The 16,835-nt window shown below is 43.4% G+C and overlaps 2 protein-coding genes across 6 annotated transcripts in view; both read right to left on the bottom strand.

The window, feature by feature from the left end:
* Positions 1–575: 575 nt before the first annotated feature.
* On the bottom strand, positions 576–7,588 carry tmem25 (transmembrane protein 25). The gene is made up of 9 exons (XM_019274762.2): positions 7,463–7,588; positions 7,055–7,168; positions 5,147–5,491; positions 4,774–5,064; positions 4,564–4,695; positions 4,440–4,473; positions 3,189–3,298; positions 821–910; positions 576–690 (listed from the first exon to the last, which is right to left on the bottom strand). Exons 1-9 carry the CDS (start codon positions 7,566–7,568, stop codon positions 617–619), a joined length of 1,296 nt encoding a protein of 431 aa, XP_019130307.2. The 5' UTR covers positions 7,569–7,588; the 3' UTR covers positions 576–616.
* Positions 7,589–10,271: 2,683 nt separating this feature from the next.
* sik3 (SIK family kinase 3) overlaps positions 10,272–16,835 on the bottom strand; it is a 29,891-nt gene continuing 23,327 nt past the window's right edge. For all 5 annotated transcript variants that reach the window (XM_019274755.2, XM_019274757.2, XM_019274756.2 and 2 more), the window contains 5 exons: positions 15,836–16,605; positions 15,565–15,719; positions 14,922–15,051; positions 14,689–14,815; positions 10,272–13,908 (listed from right to left, as the gene is read on the bottom strand). In XM_019274755.2, coding sequence (XP_019130300.2) covers positions 14,694–14,815; positions 14,922–15,051; positions 15,565–15,719; positions 15,836–16,605 — 1,177 coding nt within the window. In that variant the 3' untranslated portion in view covers positions 10,272–13,908; positions 14,689–14,693. The remainder of the gene's footprint in view (positions 13,909–14,688; positions 14,816–14,921; positions 15,052–15,564; positions 15,720–15,835; positions 16,606–16,835) is intronic.

Raw genomic sequence — 16,835 nt, 5'->3', positions numbered from 1 at the left:
CATATGCATACAAATATACAGTACATGACATCTTACATGTCCATATACAAATACATACTCTATAATTATGTACCATCTTATTTAGATATTCATGGTCAAAATCTCACGTACAGTACATTATTTCGGACATTCTGGTGTTAGCATATAACAATTAATGCATTCCAATAATGCGACAGGGAGGAGGACGTTATGAGCATGTGGTTACAGGAGGAAATCATGTCAAAACATACAGAATATGAGTATTTTTATGTTGGGTTCATACTTGTATTGTTGGGACAGCACATCAGCAGTGTACAGACTTGATTCAGGAAGAACATCGACAGTTTTGTTTTGTGGACAAGAAATTCAAGTTCCTGGGTGAGCTTGTCAGAGGAGCAGAGTGTGTTGGTACTGTGTGTGGCCCAGAAACAAACAACAAGATAGTTTGTGGTTTCATCCTGGTCCAGCTTGAAGGTGACAGATGATTGGTTGAATGACCGACTGGCAGTTGTTTTGGGTTTCCTCTTGGAAAGCTGCACTGTTGGAAGTAGTTTTGCATGCACGTACAGTATGTATGTTTGTTTGTGTGTGTGTGTGTGTGTGTGTGTGTGATCTTTCTGTGTATCTTTGAGGTCAGTCAGAGCCAGATCTCCTCACTGCTTGTGCTGTTCACCTTGTAGATGTAGCCCACCATCGGATATCTGGCAAAACCTGGGAATCATCATCAGGGGGAGAGCATTCAGAATTGAACGCAGTGCAAAAACAAAACACTGCTCCTCCGCTCTGAATCTAAAGTATAAATAATGAAAAATGCAACAGCAGAGCAGTGTATACCCCTGACCTCTGGCAGCGTAGGCTAAAGACAGATCTTCCTCCTCCTCTTCCTCTTTCTTCCTCTCTCCCACACTGTTCTGCTGCGCGGCCTCTCGAGCTACAAGAAGCGATGCAGGAAAGATGGAGGACAAAGCACAATGCGAAAGAGATGTACAGATGAGTAGAAATGGATCATGAAGTAATGATTAGTTCATGAATATCGATTACACAGACCACTTTTTTTCATGAACTGCTTCTGCTTATCTATGAACTGACCAGTGAACGCCACAAAACTAGTAACAACGTGCTCAGCTTGACGGGATTTTGCATCCAAACGTGCTACTGTATATTGTATCATCTCATCACATGATCAAATAGAGACTCGACACTCAACATATATTACCCAGCAAACATCACTGCATAAGTGTGGAGTTGTGACATGATAGATAAATCACAGATATTCAAGAACTAATGAATTGGCCTATAGGACCTCCCAGTGTCTATATCCACTATATAGTTCTCTATTAGGATTAATTAGAGAAGTACTAATGAATGATTCATCAATTATAAAGTCCTTCCTGTTTTGCTCCTCTCTTGTTTCTTAATTAAGTAATTATTAGCTGAAATTTGGTTGGGACTAACTCATTAACTGATGGTTTACAAGCAGTTAATTCCTCTGTTGTTCTCAGGCGACGACTTTTGAGTTTTGTGGTCCTTATTGTAAACTGTTACCTATGTTTTTTACTCCAAATATAAAGCTAGAGACAGGAGATGATAGCTTAGCTTAGCATTGAGACTGGAAACATGTGAGAACAGCTAGCGTAGATCTGTCTCACGGTAACAAAATCCACCTACATGCACCTAAAAAGCTAAAGCTAGTCAACACTTTATACGTTTCAAACAAAAGCTGATGTGTAAAAATGACACGGCGTGAGTGTGGTGGTCTGCATGAAAGCATATTTCACAAAATATCAAACAATTGCTTTGAAGTTATATACAGTGAGGATTGTTTAGCTTACAAAGACTGGAAACAGGGGGAAATGGCTAACCTGGCTCTGTTTAAAAGTTAACAGAAACAGTACCACACAGTCCACATAGCACCTCGAAAGCTCAATATTTAAAATGTTATATATTGTTTTCTCAATCCACACATAAACCGAAATATGTGTTCTGTGAACCCAATTAAAGTATAACATAAACCTTTGTAATCTATTGTAAAATTGAAAAGAATTGTAAAAATTGAGTTGAGTTGAATTAGTTGTGTTCAGCATGTAAGCAGTTGATTGACCCCAGGTCATCTGACAGGATATGATGGCTCAATAGGTTACGCCAGCAATTTTTCCGTTTCCCGTTGGTTTCAAAGTTGACAGTTCTTTCTAGGAACCTTCCTATGAATATACAATTGCGTCAGTTCTGCTTTTCAAGGATTAGTGTTGCCCAAGCTACACATCAGAGTAGACTCATTGACACTGATGCTTTACGTAGTACGTCTATTCTGTTATAGTTCTGAATTAATTTCACATGAATTCAACTACATCTTGAAGACAGTAACTTTACATGAGCGGCCTATCAAGTAGTTAGCCTACCCACAGTATGCTACAGATTTAGTTGTTATTTTTTGATATTTGACTTCATTTCACTTATGCACTATTAATATTCTAAATGCTGGACCCCTCCTGGGCGGCACAGTGGCACAGTGGTTAGCACTGTCATCTCACAGCAAGGTTCCTGCTTCAAACCCTAGGTGGAATTTTCACTCTCCGGCTTCCTCCCACAATCCAAAGGCAGCTTTACTGGTGACTCTAAATTGCCCATTGCCCTGTTTTTGTCGGACCACAGAACAGGTGAAATGGAGAACATGGAACACAGACTGAAACTGGTTAATTATATTAATCATTCCTCTGTATTGCATTGCTGGGTTGACCCACTAGGGAGTCAGGGGGGCAAAATAATTATCACAGACTACTGAAACACAGAGAGAGTCCAAAAGTCTGGGACCTATGAGCAGTATTTGTAATGCAGCCTTGACTAAACAGCCATTATATGATGCATTAAAGTCTTGTAGGAATTATGGATTGAATAACTTGCATGCATGCAACAACAACAAATTGACTGCATTTTACACCAAATTTGAAGTCATTCACTTCAGAAGAGCAAGGTAAGAGGTTAACCTTTATCACTGATGTTTGAAAACAGCAAAAATATTTGAATTGAGTGGTGTTAATTGACTGACTTATGTTTTAATTGAGCTAACCCTCAGACTTTTGCCATCTTATGACCCATTAATTCAACTCAACAATTCAGAATTCAGAATTTTTTCTGTACATTGCATGCACAGATACTGATATTTCAGTATCCCCACAGCTCCACCTGTTTTGTCTTCTAAGACTTCTTACCTTTTCTCAAAGTACTGAGGTCATTGAGCTGCATGTTGGAAGGCAGAGACATGTTGTCTCTGGGGATGTGGGTCTTATCAGCTTTCTCTACCTTCAGATTGGCAGAGTCACTGTGCAGGAAATATGGAAAACAAATATCCAACTTAGATTAGATGTGTTACCGCTCTGCAGGATGTACATAAAGTATTCATAAGTGTACAAAAATGCTTTCCTTTCTGAAACACCAGTGATGCTGAGATGGAAATCAATCAGATGAGATGAGGGATAGGTGTGTGTGTGTGTCAATGAAAGGGAGGTGGTTCTAGGAATTAAAACAGAAAGTTTGGGGATGACCAGTTGTTAGAAATCCTACAAGCCTGAACCCTCACTGATTATCATCAACGTCAAATAAATTTCATTCTCTACAAGTGACAGATGATGTTGTGTTTTAATGCTAATTAGCATCTACAGACACCTCCAACTTGTGTCCAGTGTACAAAATGTGTGCCGGGTGCTGAATCACCATGATTGAATATGTGACATTTTATAGGAATAGTTTAACATTTTGGGGAAATTTGCATATTTGCTTTCTTGTTGAATTTTAATATGAAGCTACTGCCAGCAGCTAGTTAGCTTTAGTTAGCACAAAGACTTGAAGGAAGGGGAAAGACGTCCAGAAACAGTAACAAAATCCACCTACTATCACCTCTAAAGCTCACGGCTTAACTTTATATCTCATTTGTTTCATTTGTACAAAAACTAAAGCGGTGGGAGAGGAGGGAGGTTATTGGTAGATGGATGATGCCTTTGGACTGAGCCGGGCTAGCTGTTTCCCCCCGTTTTCAGTGTTTATGCTAAGCTAAGCTAACCGGCCTCTGGCTGTACCATAATATTTACTTTACAAACACAGTAAAACAGTCTTATCATCTAACTAAGCAAAATGTCAATCCATTCTTTTAAATGGGCCTCCATGGACAGTTTACATAAAGTCCCAATGTATTTGAAATATGTTACTTTTCCCAGATTAGGAAATGGTGAAATTTTCTTAACAAAATACTTTTCCCAGATTAGGAAATGGTGAAATTTTCTTAACAAAATCGATGCATCTTTTCCATTAGTCAGACTCATTTTCTTATTTTTCTTCTTGGAAGCAAGGCCAAATATGGCAGACCACATATCTGGTATCAACCATAAGATATTGAACTCCATTCTGGTGTTATTAAGGTGGTTCACACAAATATCCAGTGACAGAAGTCTGATGACTTTATTTACCTTTTCTTGGTCATCAGAATCTCCACTGGCTCATCTGTAACGTAATACAAGGAGATGTATTATCCCATTGAATGAGTGTAGTATACTATAATACTACAATACTACAAGCACAGTCTAGTCTCACCAAAGGACTTGGTCTTGTTTTTTTGCATGAGGCAGAGAACTATCAGGCTGAGGATGAGGAGGGCCATGAAGGCCATGGCTCCTCCAGTCACTATTCCCAGCATGGGCACCTCCACACGAGACTGCAGGAACTCTGAGGAGACAGTTAAAGTAATCGTTCAACATTTTAGGAAGTATACTTATTGGCTGATGCTTTTTCCCCATCACTGACCTGCCAGTGTGAGGTTGCTCTGCACCGTTCCCACACTGTTGCTAACGTTCAGTGAGACATTCCCTGATAGGCTACTGAGCATGACCTTCAACGTGTGATTGCTCAACCATGGGTAGCTTCGTGAGTCCAGGATGAGGAAGTCGGAGGTGTTGGCCACCAGCTGGCCATACTGGTCCACGAAGGTGATTATGGCAGGCGGGTTGGACCGCACCAAGGCAAAGAGGACCAGGGAGAGGCCGGGGTCTGAGGTTTCACTGTAGTGGGCGTTAACCCTGAGGATCTCTGGCTGAACTGGGAGACAGAAGAGAAGAGCGACTCAGAATTGTATTCACAGTTTTCACTTACGTTCCTAAAACATTTCACACAGACTCACACTGGACGTTGAGTGTGATCGTGGCATTGTAGCTCTCTCCCGTTCTGGGGTTTGATGCGACACACACCAGCTCCCTGTCCCACTTCTTGGCCCGCAGAGAGAACGTGCTGTTGAGATTGAGCTCCGGTCTCATCACCTTAGAATCATCCTGCGATGTCATTACCAGGCGCCCACGGTTGGGTGATGTCTCTCTTTGCCGCTCCCCATTAAGGTACCAAGTTAGCAAGGGAGGGGCATTGGGATCCCAGCCATCTGATTGGCAGTTGAACCGGTGTGTCGCGTTCTCCTGCAGGGTCACTGCTGCCCGGTGCCATCCGTCAATTTTGGGGGCGGGCTCAATTGCACCTGAGTAGTGAGTACAGGATGACGTAATTAGACCATGTTGGCAAAACATGGTACAATAAAACATTTGACTGATATACTGATTTCTTTATAGATGTATGACTTTACACAAATATTACAGCTGTTGGGAAATATGTTCATTTGTTTACTCGCAGATAGTTACAGGAAGACTTTGATATCAAAAAGTTGATATCAGTCTCATATCTGTCCTTTAAACAAGAAAGCTACAACCAGTGGCAGATTAGTTTAGTTTAGCCCAGAGACTGGGAGCAGTCTAAATGAACAATATTCTCATCCCAGCACCACTAAAGCTCACTAATTAAAATGTTCAATCTCATTTGTTTAATCTGTACCAAAAAAACAAAAACAAAGGGTATAAAGACTAATTTATGGTTTTACAGAGGGTCACACACTGGGCTATTACTTGGAAACAATGGAACACATTTTGTTTTGTTTGTTTGTAGACAGAGCCGGGTTAGCTGTTTGCTAAGCTAAGCTAAGCTAAGCTAAGCTAACCGTCTACTAGCTGTTGATTCATTCAGTTCAACAAACTGGTATGATAATGGTCAGTGATGGGAATTTCAGCTCTTTTTGGAGAGCCGGTTCTTTTGGCTCTGCTTACTCTTTCAGCTCCCAAACAGCCCCTCACATTTTATTAATTGGTTTTATTAATTATTATTATTATTGTTGTTATTATTATTGTTGTTGTTGTTGTTATTTTATATTTTTAAATGTTATTATGTTTTAAATTATGTATTAAATGTTTATTTTATTTTTGACATTGTAAAGCACTTGCACTGGTCAGTGCATGCTGTGTAAAAATGTGCTATATAGATAAAACTTACTATTGAATTAATTTATCACCCAAAATAATGCAAAACTGCCTGAAACCGTCGTTTTCTCTCTGTCTCTCGTCTCCCTCCTGTCGTGTTTGTCCGTTTGTGTCTGTCACCCCTGCCATGGATGCTGCTATACATCTTGACCAATTACGTGCGGCTTTGACACAAAAAAAGTAGAGAAAAAAAAGTTTTTTCCTGCTATTTTTTTTCCCTCCACTTTTTTAATTGAAAGCCGAACGTGATTGTTCAAGATGTGTGAGAACAGGCATGGCACGAGGGAGAGTGTCAGGGAGAGGAGACAGTGAGGCACCAAAGTGAAAAAACAAACAAAAAATGGCTCCCTAAATCGAGTCCTAACGAGGAGCCGGCTCCCGTCGTTCACTTCAAAGAGCCGGCTCTTAGAACCGGATCGTTCGCGACCGACACATCACTAATAATGGTACTGATCCTCAAATCTCTAACTCTGGGCAAGAAAGAAGTCATTCTTAACATTGACAAAGTTGCTGGTGTATGAGACAGATATTTTTTGGTGAGGGTCTAAGTGATTTTTCTGTATTTATCTTTTGCAGATGTTTTAGTGTTAACAAACGTCTCATCCTATCTTAGATTAAATCTTATTTTGATTCTTTGGACTGTGTTTGATTGAAACTCAGCTCAGACAACAGCCATGTTTATGACCTCCGGCATTAACACAGGTGCAGTGTAATAACCTTACACTTTGCCTTACCTGTCCAGGATAAGGCCAGTGTGTGAAGGAACACGACAGCAGAGCCCGATGCCCACCTTCTCAGACACACACGCCCCATACTGGCCGGAGCACCGCACACGCATACACATCTACCTGCTTGGCAGAAATGTGGGGGAAAAAAAATCACATGTCGATAATGAGGTAGAAATCTCAGAGACAGATATCTCAAAACATAGGCACATTAAAAAAAACTTCCACTGGGGTTACATGAGGATACAGGTTTTGGTTTATGATTCTGGTGAATTCACCCTTCAAAGACACATGACAGCTGTTGGGTGAGATTGAGATACGAGCAGGCCGAGCTACTGAAATGACGCTTTAAATACAATACAACAAAAACAGTCTTTCCACAGACAGTGACAGTCCAGCTTTGTTTTGCAGACTTACCCCACCACTGCAAACACAAAACATTCACAGGCCTGCTTGGCTCGATGGCGGTCGTGCACAAACAGTAAATGTGGGGGAATGAGTAATGTCTAGTGCTTGCTTGCATTCTGGGTCATGTGATCTGTGTGAGCACCTCAGACGAAAGCAGGAACTGAGCCATCAAGGAAACACTCATAACCCTGCACAAAGAGCATTGTCTTTAACACATGCACACATGATAGAAGAGGTGTTGCAGTTCTTTGTCCTCGGGTTGAGGATGCTGGGATTGCAGTGCAATATGAGAGGCAGCCAAGGACTATACATTACACTGTGCAGTCTAAACATACACACACTGCATCGTAAGGCTGCATGCAGGCATTTCAATGCAGATGCGTGCACTTGAATACAGAAAGAAAGTCCTCCACAACACACACACAGTTTTACCTCAGCCCTTTCTGCAGACGCTGTTGTGATTCAGCCTGCTGGAGCTCCATGGCAGCAGAGGAGGAGAGGAGGGAGAGTGAAGGATGGTGATAACAGCAAGGAGATGAGAGGCAGCCCTCCCTGACTCAGTTGCTTTCCCATCTGCGTACACACACACACACACACACACACACACACACACAACGCTCTCTGCAGGATAGAGCAGCTCCAGTAGCAGCGTTCACTAGCTGGCAGTGGCTGGCAGGGATGGCTGACGCAAGCAGTCACGCTGCCGCCACTGCGAGGACAGGGAGAGTGGGAAAGGGAGAATGGGGAGGAGGGGAGGGAAGAGAGAGAAGAGGAGCAGAGGAGCTGGAGGCGGAGATGAAAGACAGGGAGAAAAGGAAGGGAGGAGAGTGGGTGCAAAAGTTGTGGGGGAAGCAGAAAGAGACAAAGTGGGAGAGGAGAGGAGAGGAGAGGAGAGGAGAGGAGAGGAGCCGAGCTTTAACAATCTACTATGTGACTGAACATGGCGTTGTGATGGATAGAGGAGAGTAAAGTGTCAGTTTAAAGGGATGGATAGATCCTCTTCCTGTCCTCCATCATTCCTGTCCATCACCAGACATGTTAAAGTAAGGTCTAATAAACAAAGGCAGACCCCTCCACATAGCTCACAGCGTCTGAGATCAATTACTTCAGACTGAAAAGCCTCTGCAGTGCAGCTGTACAGACCTGAGCAGCAGCATGCAGAGCACTGCAGCCAAAAGGCAGACAAAAGAAACAACATCAAAAAAGTAGGGATGTATTTCATGTTCTGATCCAGAAATTCAAGCTGATATTACTCATAGGGAAATATTAGAATTTTATATTTTGATCCAGTTTCCTCAAAATAAAAGTCATTGGTTTTGTTCTGAAGATGTCTGTTATCCTCCTCAGGATACTCAAGTTTCTCTCTGCCTGTTTCGTTGGGAAGTTCAAGAAGCTGTGCATCCGTGACTTCAAGTCATGTCAAACAAGGTCAGCAGAAGGTTAGGACACATCTAGGATTCATCCACTGATGACACAAGCTGCATGTTCCAGACACTTTTAAACCAAGAGTCTCTAACTGTAAACAGATACAGATAACGTGAACCAAGCTGCAGTTTATTGGAAATGTGAAAATCTTTTTTTGCGTCTTTGAGATTTAGAACTACTTTCTATAAGTTTTCCATCAGATACAGGGGAACTGTAAGAATGACTGTGGAAGAATGAAAACCATCACACTGCAACCAGAGCCTGGGGGCAAGGCAATCATCAGATGAATCTGATGATTAAGATTGTCGCAGATAAATTTATATAAGCGCGTGCTGTATGTCAGCTGACAGGGCCGAAGAAATTGCACTACAGAAAGGAGTCCTTCAGAAACAAGTAACACCATTACAGTCCGTCCACCAGGGAGCACTGACAAGCTGATTTTTCAGTCTGTACATTTTCTCCCTCACAATAGTTTAAATGAACAAATCTCTTCTGATTAGGATTGTTCATATAAGAAATAATAATAGCAAGAACAACAACGACAAAAATCAGCTAATATATATAAACTCAAAAATACAGTGATGCAATTGCAGTGCAATCATCTTCTCACAACATTTGTTTGATGAGCCAAATAACTCACTTCCTCTAGCATATGATTATTACATTATGTTAGTGGCAAGTTACAAGATATGCATATAATGTTTGATATTGTTTATAATCATGTTAGTATGTATGCATGTGGTATGTTTTCTAATCATTTCAGCCTCTTTTTTATTTCTTCATGGATTTAGTTGTATTTGGGGTTGTAAAGGATGTAAAGGTGTTATTTAAACTGTTGACTCTAACAACAGCTCCCTAGTAGGATTTCAAAGGATTTCCTCTCATGTGACAGTTAACATCATAGTCAACATCTTTGACTATGTTAAATGCAACCGATTTATGTTCATCAAACTCATTTTCAGTCTGACGTGAACTAAATCATTGGTTTCTTGGAAGATGTGGAAAACTCTAACAGTACAACGTTAAAATTGAAAATGATGGTGGTCCTTTTAAGGTTTGTCTTTCTGCACTGTAAGACTTAACTTAGAAGATCGACTTTAATTATCCCACACTGGGGAAAAGTTCACTTGTAACAGCGGCTCACGCACACTGAAGCTGATAAGAAATCAAAGTCTGACAGCTGTTGGAATGAAGGACCTGTGGTAGTGCTCCTTCTTACACGGTGGGAGTAGCAATCTGTTGTCATGATGGACATCACCTTTGCTAACATCCTCCTCAGTCCAGGACAGAGCTGGCCCTCTTCATCAGTTGTTTAGTCTTTTCTTGCCCCTTGCCATATAAAGTTTTTAGCAGATTCATTGTTGCAGGTAAGACAGAGAGACACAAGCCGTGACCTTTTTAAATTATTTCTTTATTTATATATATTTATTTATTCATCTCAGTTTGGTTGATAATCTTTTTTTAATCATTGTTGTTGCACTTTAGTATTTTTGTACTCAACAGAAATGATCATAAAAACAAAACAAAAACAGAAAAAAAAAGACAAAATGAATCAATAGAAAACAAAATGAACCTAAAGAAACAGGAGTGGAGCAGAGAGCTGGCTTGCTGAGCGGGGGGGGGGGGGCTGGGATGGAGAGCTGAAGGAAAGGGGGGTGGGTGGGGGTGATGGAAGAGACAGAAATAAAAGGGAGGAAGAAGAAAAGGGGGAGAAGGGTCAGTCTGATCAGGCAGAAGATGTGTGTGAAACAGCGCTCTCCTCCCCGTTACCTCTGAATCATCTGCAGTGCTTTCCATTCACTTGTGCCGTCCCTTCCTGTGTGCCTCTGCTCTACTTAACAGCTCTGGCACTGGTCGTGTTATTAGACAAACTGGAGCCACTGGTGGTAATTTTAGAGTTTCTATCCTGCCGTGGGACAAGACACATGCGATGTCTTCCATTCCAGACGCTTCCTTTCCAATTTCCCGACACGTACTCTATTTCTCTCTCTCCCAGATCGCAGTTTTGGCTTGGCGTAAACAATGAGATAAAACAGGAGGGAAAGATCTGAAAGAGGAATGAACGAGCACTGAATGGAATGGAAACGAGCTTCTTCTGCCCAATGAGACGCTGACTCTGTGTGGGAAGGAACAAGAAAACGCATCATGTGGAGTTCATTTCGTGAAACCGTCCCACTCTCGCCCGTTGACTCGCGTTCTAACTCTTGTTTTTTTGGCGATTCAAATCCCCCACCTGCTCTGACAAAGAATGAAAGCTGGTAAACAGGAAGTGACGTGGTGTGTGGAATGGAAAGCACAGGCGCTGCGTGACATCATCTACAGCTCTCAGATGTATATAGCGTACGAAAAGTCAACCGTGCAGCTGGGTATTGTAAAATCTGGCCAGTACGAACACATACAAGTGGAGCTTTATTCTTTGCAACACAGTCTCTTGCTAGCCCAATAAGGACTGAATATCCGAGGGTATTGTATATAGGAGGATAAATTTAGGTCAACAATACAATTAAATTTAAAAAAAAAAAAAAAAAGGAAGGGAGTTGGGGGGGGTTTCAATCTTCTGTTTGTGCTCCCCAGTGTGCTGTAGCCTCCATCTGGCTGTGCTTGAGCCCGACTCGGCTTATGGCACAGGCCCTGGTTGACGTGTTCGGGGTGGGCGCGCTCTGATCCCACAACCTTGTATTCCTCTGCTGTGGAAGTCCAGTTCAAAACAGATCATTCCTCCTCAAACGTTTCCCTTTTTACACGATCGGCAGGTGCATCCAGGTGTATCCGACTACAACCAGACCATCCATCGACTGTTCGTGAAACGCAGCCTCCGATCTTCACCTCAGGAAAACAAAGCGCGGCCGAAACGAGAGAAAACACTAAAACCAGGGGAGGGACGGGGAGAGGGGGTTTGAGTAATAGTCGTGATAGTTTCCTCCTTGGTTGCCATAGTGACATGGTTAGTTTGAGAGGAGCGGGGTTGGGCCAATGTCCGTAAGGCGTCATCCGATCAGAAGCCGATGTAGTAAAAGATGGCGGGATGATCACAGCAGATAGGCGAAGAAGAAAGAGTAGTGGGTTTGTCCGTCTCCACACTTGTGATGTTTAGGATGATATGTCAGCTATTTTACAAGTTATTCCCTCGTTTTTTGTCTTTTTTTGTTTTGTTTTGTTTCGTTTGTTATTTTAGGAGTGTCTCTGTAGCACCCAAACCAACCCAGACAAAGCCCCGAAGCCTGACCCTGTATAGCCTGCCACAACTACCCCGTTAACAGAAAACAGGCCTAACATCAACAAGAATGACAGTCACAACAACATCGATTGAAATGATACTTTAAAAAGCAACACAAAATAATTACTCTCCTCTTATTCAAGTGTCTCGATAGAATAATATTAAAACAAATAAGAACAATCTTTTTTTAACGACACAGAGAGAGAGCACTGTCGCTCTTCTCTCTGTCCACTTTTGGCTAAAAATCTCAAGATTCATAAACAAAAAAACAAACAAACAAACAAAAAAAAAACATTTTGAAGACATCCAAAAATACAAATGATAAACAATACCAATATAAAAAAAAAGCCTCCCCAGCGACATCTAAAAACAACAAAAACAAAAAAAAAGTAAGATTTGATACAGAAATAGCAATAGCGTTCTATACATGGCATCACTGTACAAGGAAAGGAGCAAATGTCTGGTAAAACTACCCACAATGCAATACACTGTCACTGACACAGGGGGGTGGAGAAAAGGGGGGTAACACAAGGAGGAGGGGAAAGTTAGGGCTGCAGGAGGGTGGACAGCATGACGGAGCGAGGAAGTGTGAGGAGGGGGTGGAAACAGACAGAGAGAGGATAGCTTGAACCGAAAGTGCAGAATTACTTAAGTAATCAAAGAACAATGCTGTCTTCCTTGCAACACAGAACTGTTATTCCTTTAATAATAATAATAATAATAATAATAATAATAATATTCATTATAATAAAACCTCTTTTACAGAAAACAGTAATAACAATAAGAGTAACAATATTGACCATAATGCCTACATGGACATTAGCAGTAAAAATGAATTTCAAAAGAAAAAAAAAAAAAAAAGAAAAGGAAATGAATGCCGGAAAAGAAGCAAAAACAATGAAAACAAAAAGTAATGAGAGAGCTGGTTTGTCCTGTGCGATGTCACTGAGCTCCATCTTTGGAGAGAGCGATTTTGTTGCCCGGTTGGAGCCCGACCCCGAAACAAAACACACAAAAAACACACCCGCCACCCGGCTGAAACAAAATAGGGGCCGCCGCCGCTGCTGCTGAGACTTCAGCCCGCTCCGGAATGATCTGCTGCGGAACAGCAGGAAAGTAAATGTGGGGGGGGGGGGAGACGGTGGAGCAGACTGAACCTCGTAGACACATTTCCCCCTCCGCTCACCTCTTCTCAGTCACACACACACTCAAACCTAATGTGAATACTTTGGGTTTGTGGCAGCAGTGTGTATGTTTCTTTGTGTTGTTGGATGTTCTTTGCAGGTTTGGCTGTATCGATGCGTTGGCCAATGAGGCACATAATGAAGTATGCCAACAGTTATTAGAAGACGCAGGGTGAAAGGGGAGGATTTTAGGTCAGGGCAGCAGGTAGGGTTTGGTGGTAGAGGGTGTGTGGGCCAGGTTTGTTTGTTTGTTTGTTTGTTTTTTAAGGGGAGGAGGTGAGGAGGGGGTCGAGTCGAAGGAGGGAGGAGTGGAACCCCGATCTACCCATGATGGGAGGTGAAAAGAGGAGACAACCTGCGGCAATGGATGCTGGATGTCTGTGCAGAAAATGCTGGCACTTTGACTTGTGAACCCCGAGTCCCCACCCTTCCAATGACTACACCCACCCACACTACACACCCCCCCTCTCTCTCTTTCTGCCCTCCCAGGGACAGATGGAGACAGACAGATGGACGTAGAGCGCCCCTGCTTGGGCAGACGACGGTGGTTTGGCGTGATGCTGCTCAACTCAAGTCAACACAACTCAGGATGGCTGATATGGACCGCTGTACACAGGACACACCCCGTCCTAAAAGGAAAACAGACACAAAGAGTGTTAAAGGTTTTTTTGGAGCTTGACCCTTGTTGGTCACTAAAACTCGGCTACTTCTTCTTTTAACCCGTCTCTCGTAAATGTTATGTACCATAAGCGAAACGCTACTAAAAGCACCCTTTTAACACTTATTACAATGACCTACATGAAATGCTTTTTGCCCCCTAGGAGGTCTTTGTGTTCTCTGAACCTGACCTGGGTGGTCTAAAGCTGGAACTCAATTTCCTGTCGAAAAAAACCCCAACATTACGTGGACAAAGAAACAAACATAACAGCGACGAGTTCCGTAAAAAGCAACCGATTTGGAAAGAGTATAGAAAATTCAAAGGCACTTAAAGCCCCTCATTGTAAGGTCAGTCGGAAGAAAAAAATTTTTTGTGTCATAGTTACACATAAATGAGGTTAAGTGGTTTTCATTTGACATTTGAGAGTTGTTTTTTTTTGTTGCTTAATCTGTGTATAAAACTCTGGTGTTTGTGGGAGATAATACAAAGCGAAAATAAACAAGTCACAAGTGAAATAAAAAGTGAATAAATGTAAACTATTAAAGCGGTCAAAGGCATTTACTAGGTGGTTATTCACGTGGTGTGGGACAAGCTTTGGTTTCTATCCTACTTTTAGGATAAGGTCGGTCTTAAAGATGAGAAAATCTTGTATTTGTGTATGTATATTCAGCTGTTAAATGTGTTTTCCTGTAATAAAAAAAAATTAAAATTAAAATTAAAAAAAATTAAAATCAAGATAATCTCTTACTACCTGTGCTAGACCCCAGCCTGCTCCATGCTGTACTGCAGGTCAGGGGGCTTGTAGCTGAGGAGCATGTCACTGGTGCAGGAAGAGGGGTAGCAGGCTGCCGCATGGAGCTCCCCTTCGACGTCACACACTGCAATGAGGAGCACACATCTTTTCAGTGATGCGGACAAAAAGAATCCACACAATTTTTAAAAAAAAATATTTGAAAGCAGACGGATTTATGTCTTTGTACTGACCAGACTCTTCCCGCTGGTGCAGCTGCTGGCTTCCCGTCAGTGACGTCTGGCTGAGAATGTCCGACATGCGAGCGGAGCTTAGTGCCTTCCCGGCCAACAGGCTCATCCCAGACATGGGGTCTGCCTGATCCTGGACAGAAAGTAGACCATTTCAAAACCAGAAAAAAAAAAAACATGATGCTTATATTCCCGTTGTGTATAACTGATTTTATGTTGATGCTACTCTGAAGAGTAATCAGGTAAATTAGTGTCTGTCGTTGCCACTCTGTGGCCCGTATGCGTGTTCTACACAATGTAACTTTGTGCCTTGTGTGCGATCACTATGATCACAGCTCAGTTTTAGTGGAGGAGGTTTTCAGGGCCAGGGGAATGCTGACAGTTAGTTGAGCCAGTGTCGTGCCAGAACTGGAGCTGGGCAACCGAGCAACGTTAACGGGCTCAGCAGCCTCTATGGAGCCGGCAGACAATGGCAAGCAGGCTTCTTGCTGTTGGACTAGTAAGTGATAATAGCTGGCTGCTATGTCTTCTGTACTAAAAGCACACTGAAAAGGCCAGTTTGATGAGTCATTTTTCAAACTGTAGGTTTAACTACTGCTTCGCATAAAGTGTGATCTGTAGAAACTAGCAGTGAGATTTCACTCACATAGGCATCGTCACAGGTCTGGATGGTGTGGTGGCGCTGTAGCTGTCCTCGGGACCTATAGGCGTCACCCTGGGGACCTCGAGGATAGCCCACACCGTTGTGATCAGGCACCTCCATGGCCTGCCCTGGGGGCCTGCACTCCACATGCTCAGGTTCTGACAGAAAAGAGAAGGCACATGTATATACACTGAAAATACTGTTGATTTTTTTCAAGAGAAGTCAAAGACTGTCAACAAAAATCAGTCGGGATGGCTGCGTAAAGAGGTCTTACCTCTAGCTGCTGGAGCACTCCGTATGTAGCCACCATGCCTGTGTGTAGGGGAGTTGTAGGGCGGGGTGCCTCCTCGGGGAGGCCCCAGGAGCTCGTGACCTTCACCGGCTTTGGCCAGCAGGCCTTCGTGTGGGTGATGATAGCCAGTTGGAACCTCATCCTCCTCCATGCTCTCTGAGTGTGGTAAGCTTGGGCAAGGTGCCTGGGGCGGGTGCTGCTGTGGCTGGACCTCCGGGGGTCGAATCTGGAGGAGGTGATGGTAGTGTTGGCCTCCGGCGGCACCCTGCGGTGTCGGCGGCTCCAAGCTCTCGCCCTGGCTCAGCTGGCGGAGAAGCAGCATCTCTCCGTACTCTTGGGGTGCACCGCTGGGCGGTGTTGGAGGTGCTTGGCATGGCCGAGGGCTCTGCCTCTTAAGCAGGGCGGCCAGGTCTTGCGGGGGCAGCCTGGGGTCGGCGTGGCCCGTTAAAGAGTGGCGGGGGGACAGGAGGCCCTGCAGGGTGGGAGTGACGTGCTGTTGTGGGGGGCGGTAGTCCAAAGGTGTCGGGGAGAGCAGGGCCTGCTGTAGTGTAGAAGGGGTGCCGTAGCTGCTGGTCCCCACAACCCCGCTCTGGTAGCCTTCCAGACCAGGGACTTTAAGGGAGGTGCCCTGCAAGTACGGGCTGTAGGAGCCGACTACTCCGGAGGTGCCCCGGGAGGCGGCGTCGCCAGAGAAGAGGTGGGGATTGAACTGAGCCTGATCATAGCCCGATGTGAAGCGGCCAAGGCTGCGACTGGAGAAAGAGGGAATGCAGAGGATGATTAGCTACCTCATCAACACACTGCCAGTCCTCTTTACACAGTGCAAATACATCACCTAGCTTTCAACAATCTACAGAGGGTCTTCATTAAATCACCGCACAGACAGCCTAGCAAACACTTCAGGTCGAGTCCAGGTTCAAGTATTCACTGAGAGGCGTAACTACGTTTGCAAAGGCTGACCATTACGGTTGTACGCTCTCTC

Source organism: Larimichthys crocea, chromosome VII (assembly GCF_000972845.2).
Source record: "Larimichthys crocea isolate SSNF chromosome VII, L_crocea_2.0, whole genome shotgun sequence".
NCBI lineage: Eukaryota > Metazoa > Chordata > Actinopteri > Sciaenidae > Larimichthys > Larimichthys crocea.
The sequence above is the reverse complement of the archived record's forward strand: the minus strand, read 5'-3'. Positions and strand labels throughout refer to the sequence as shown.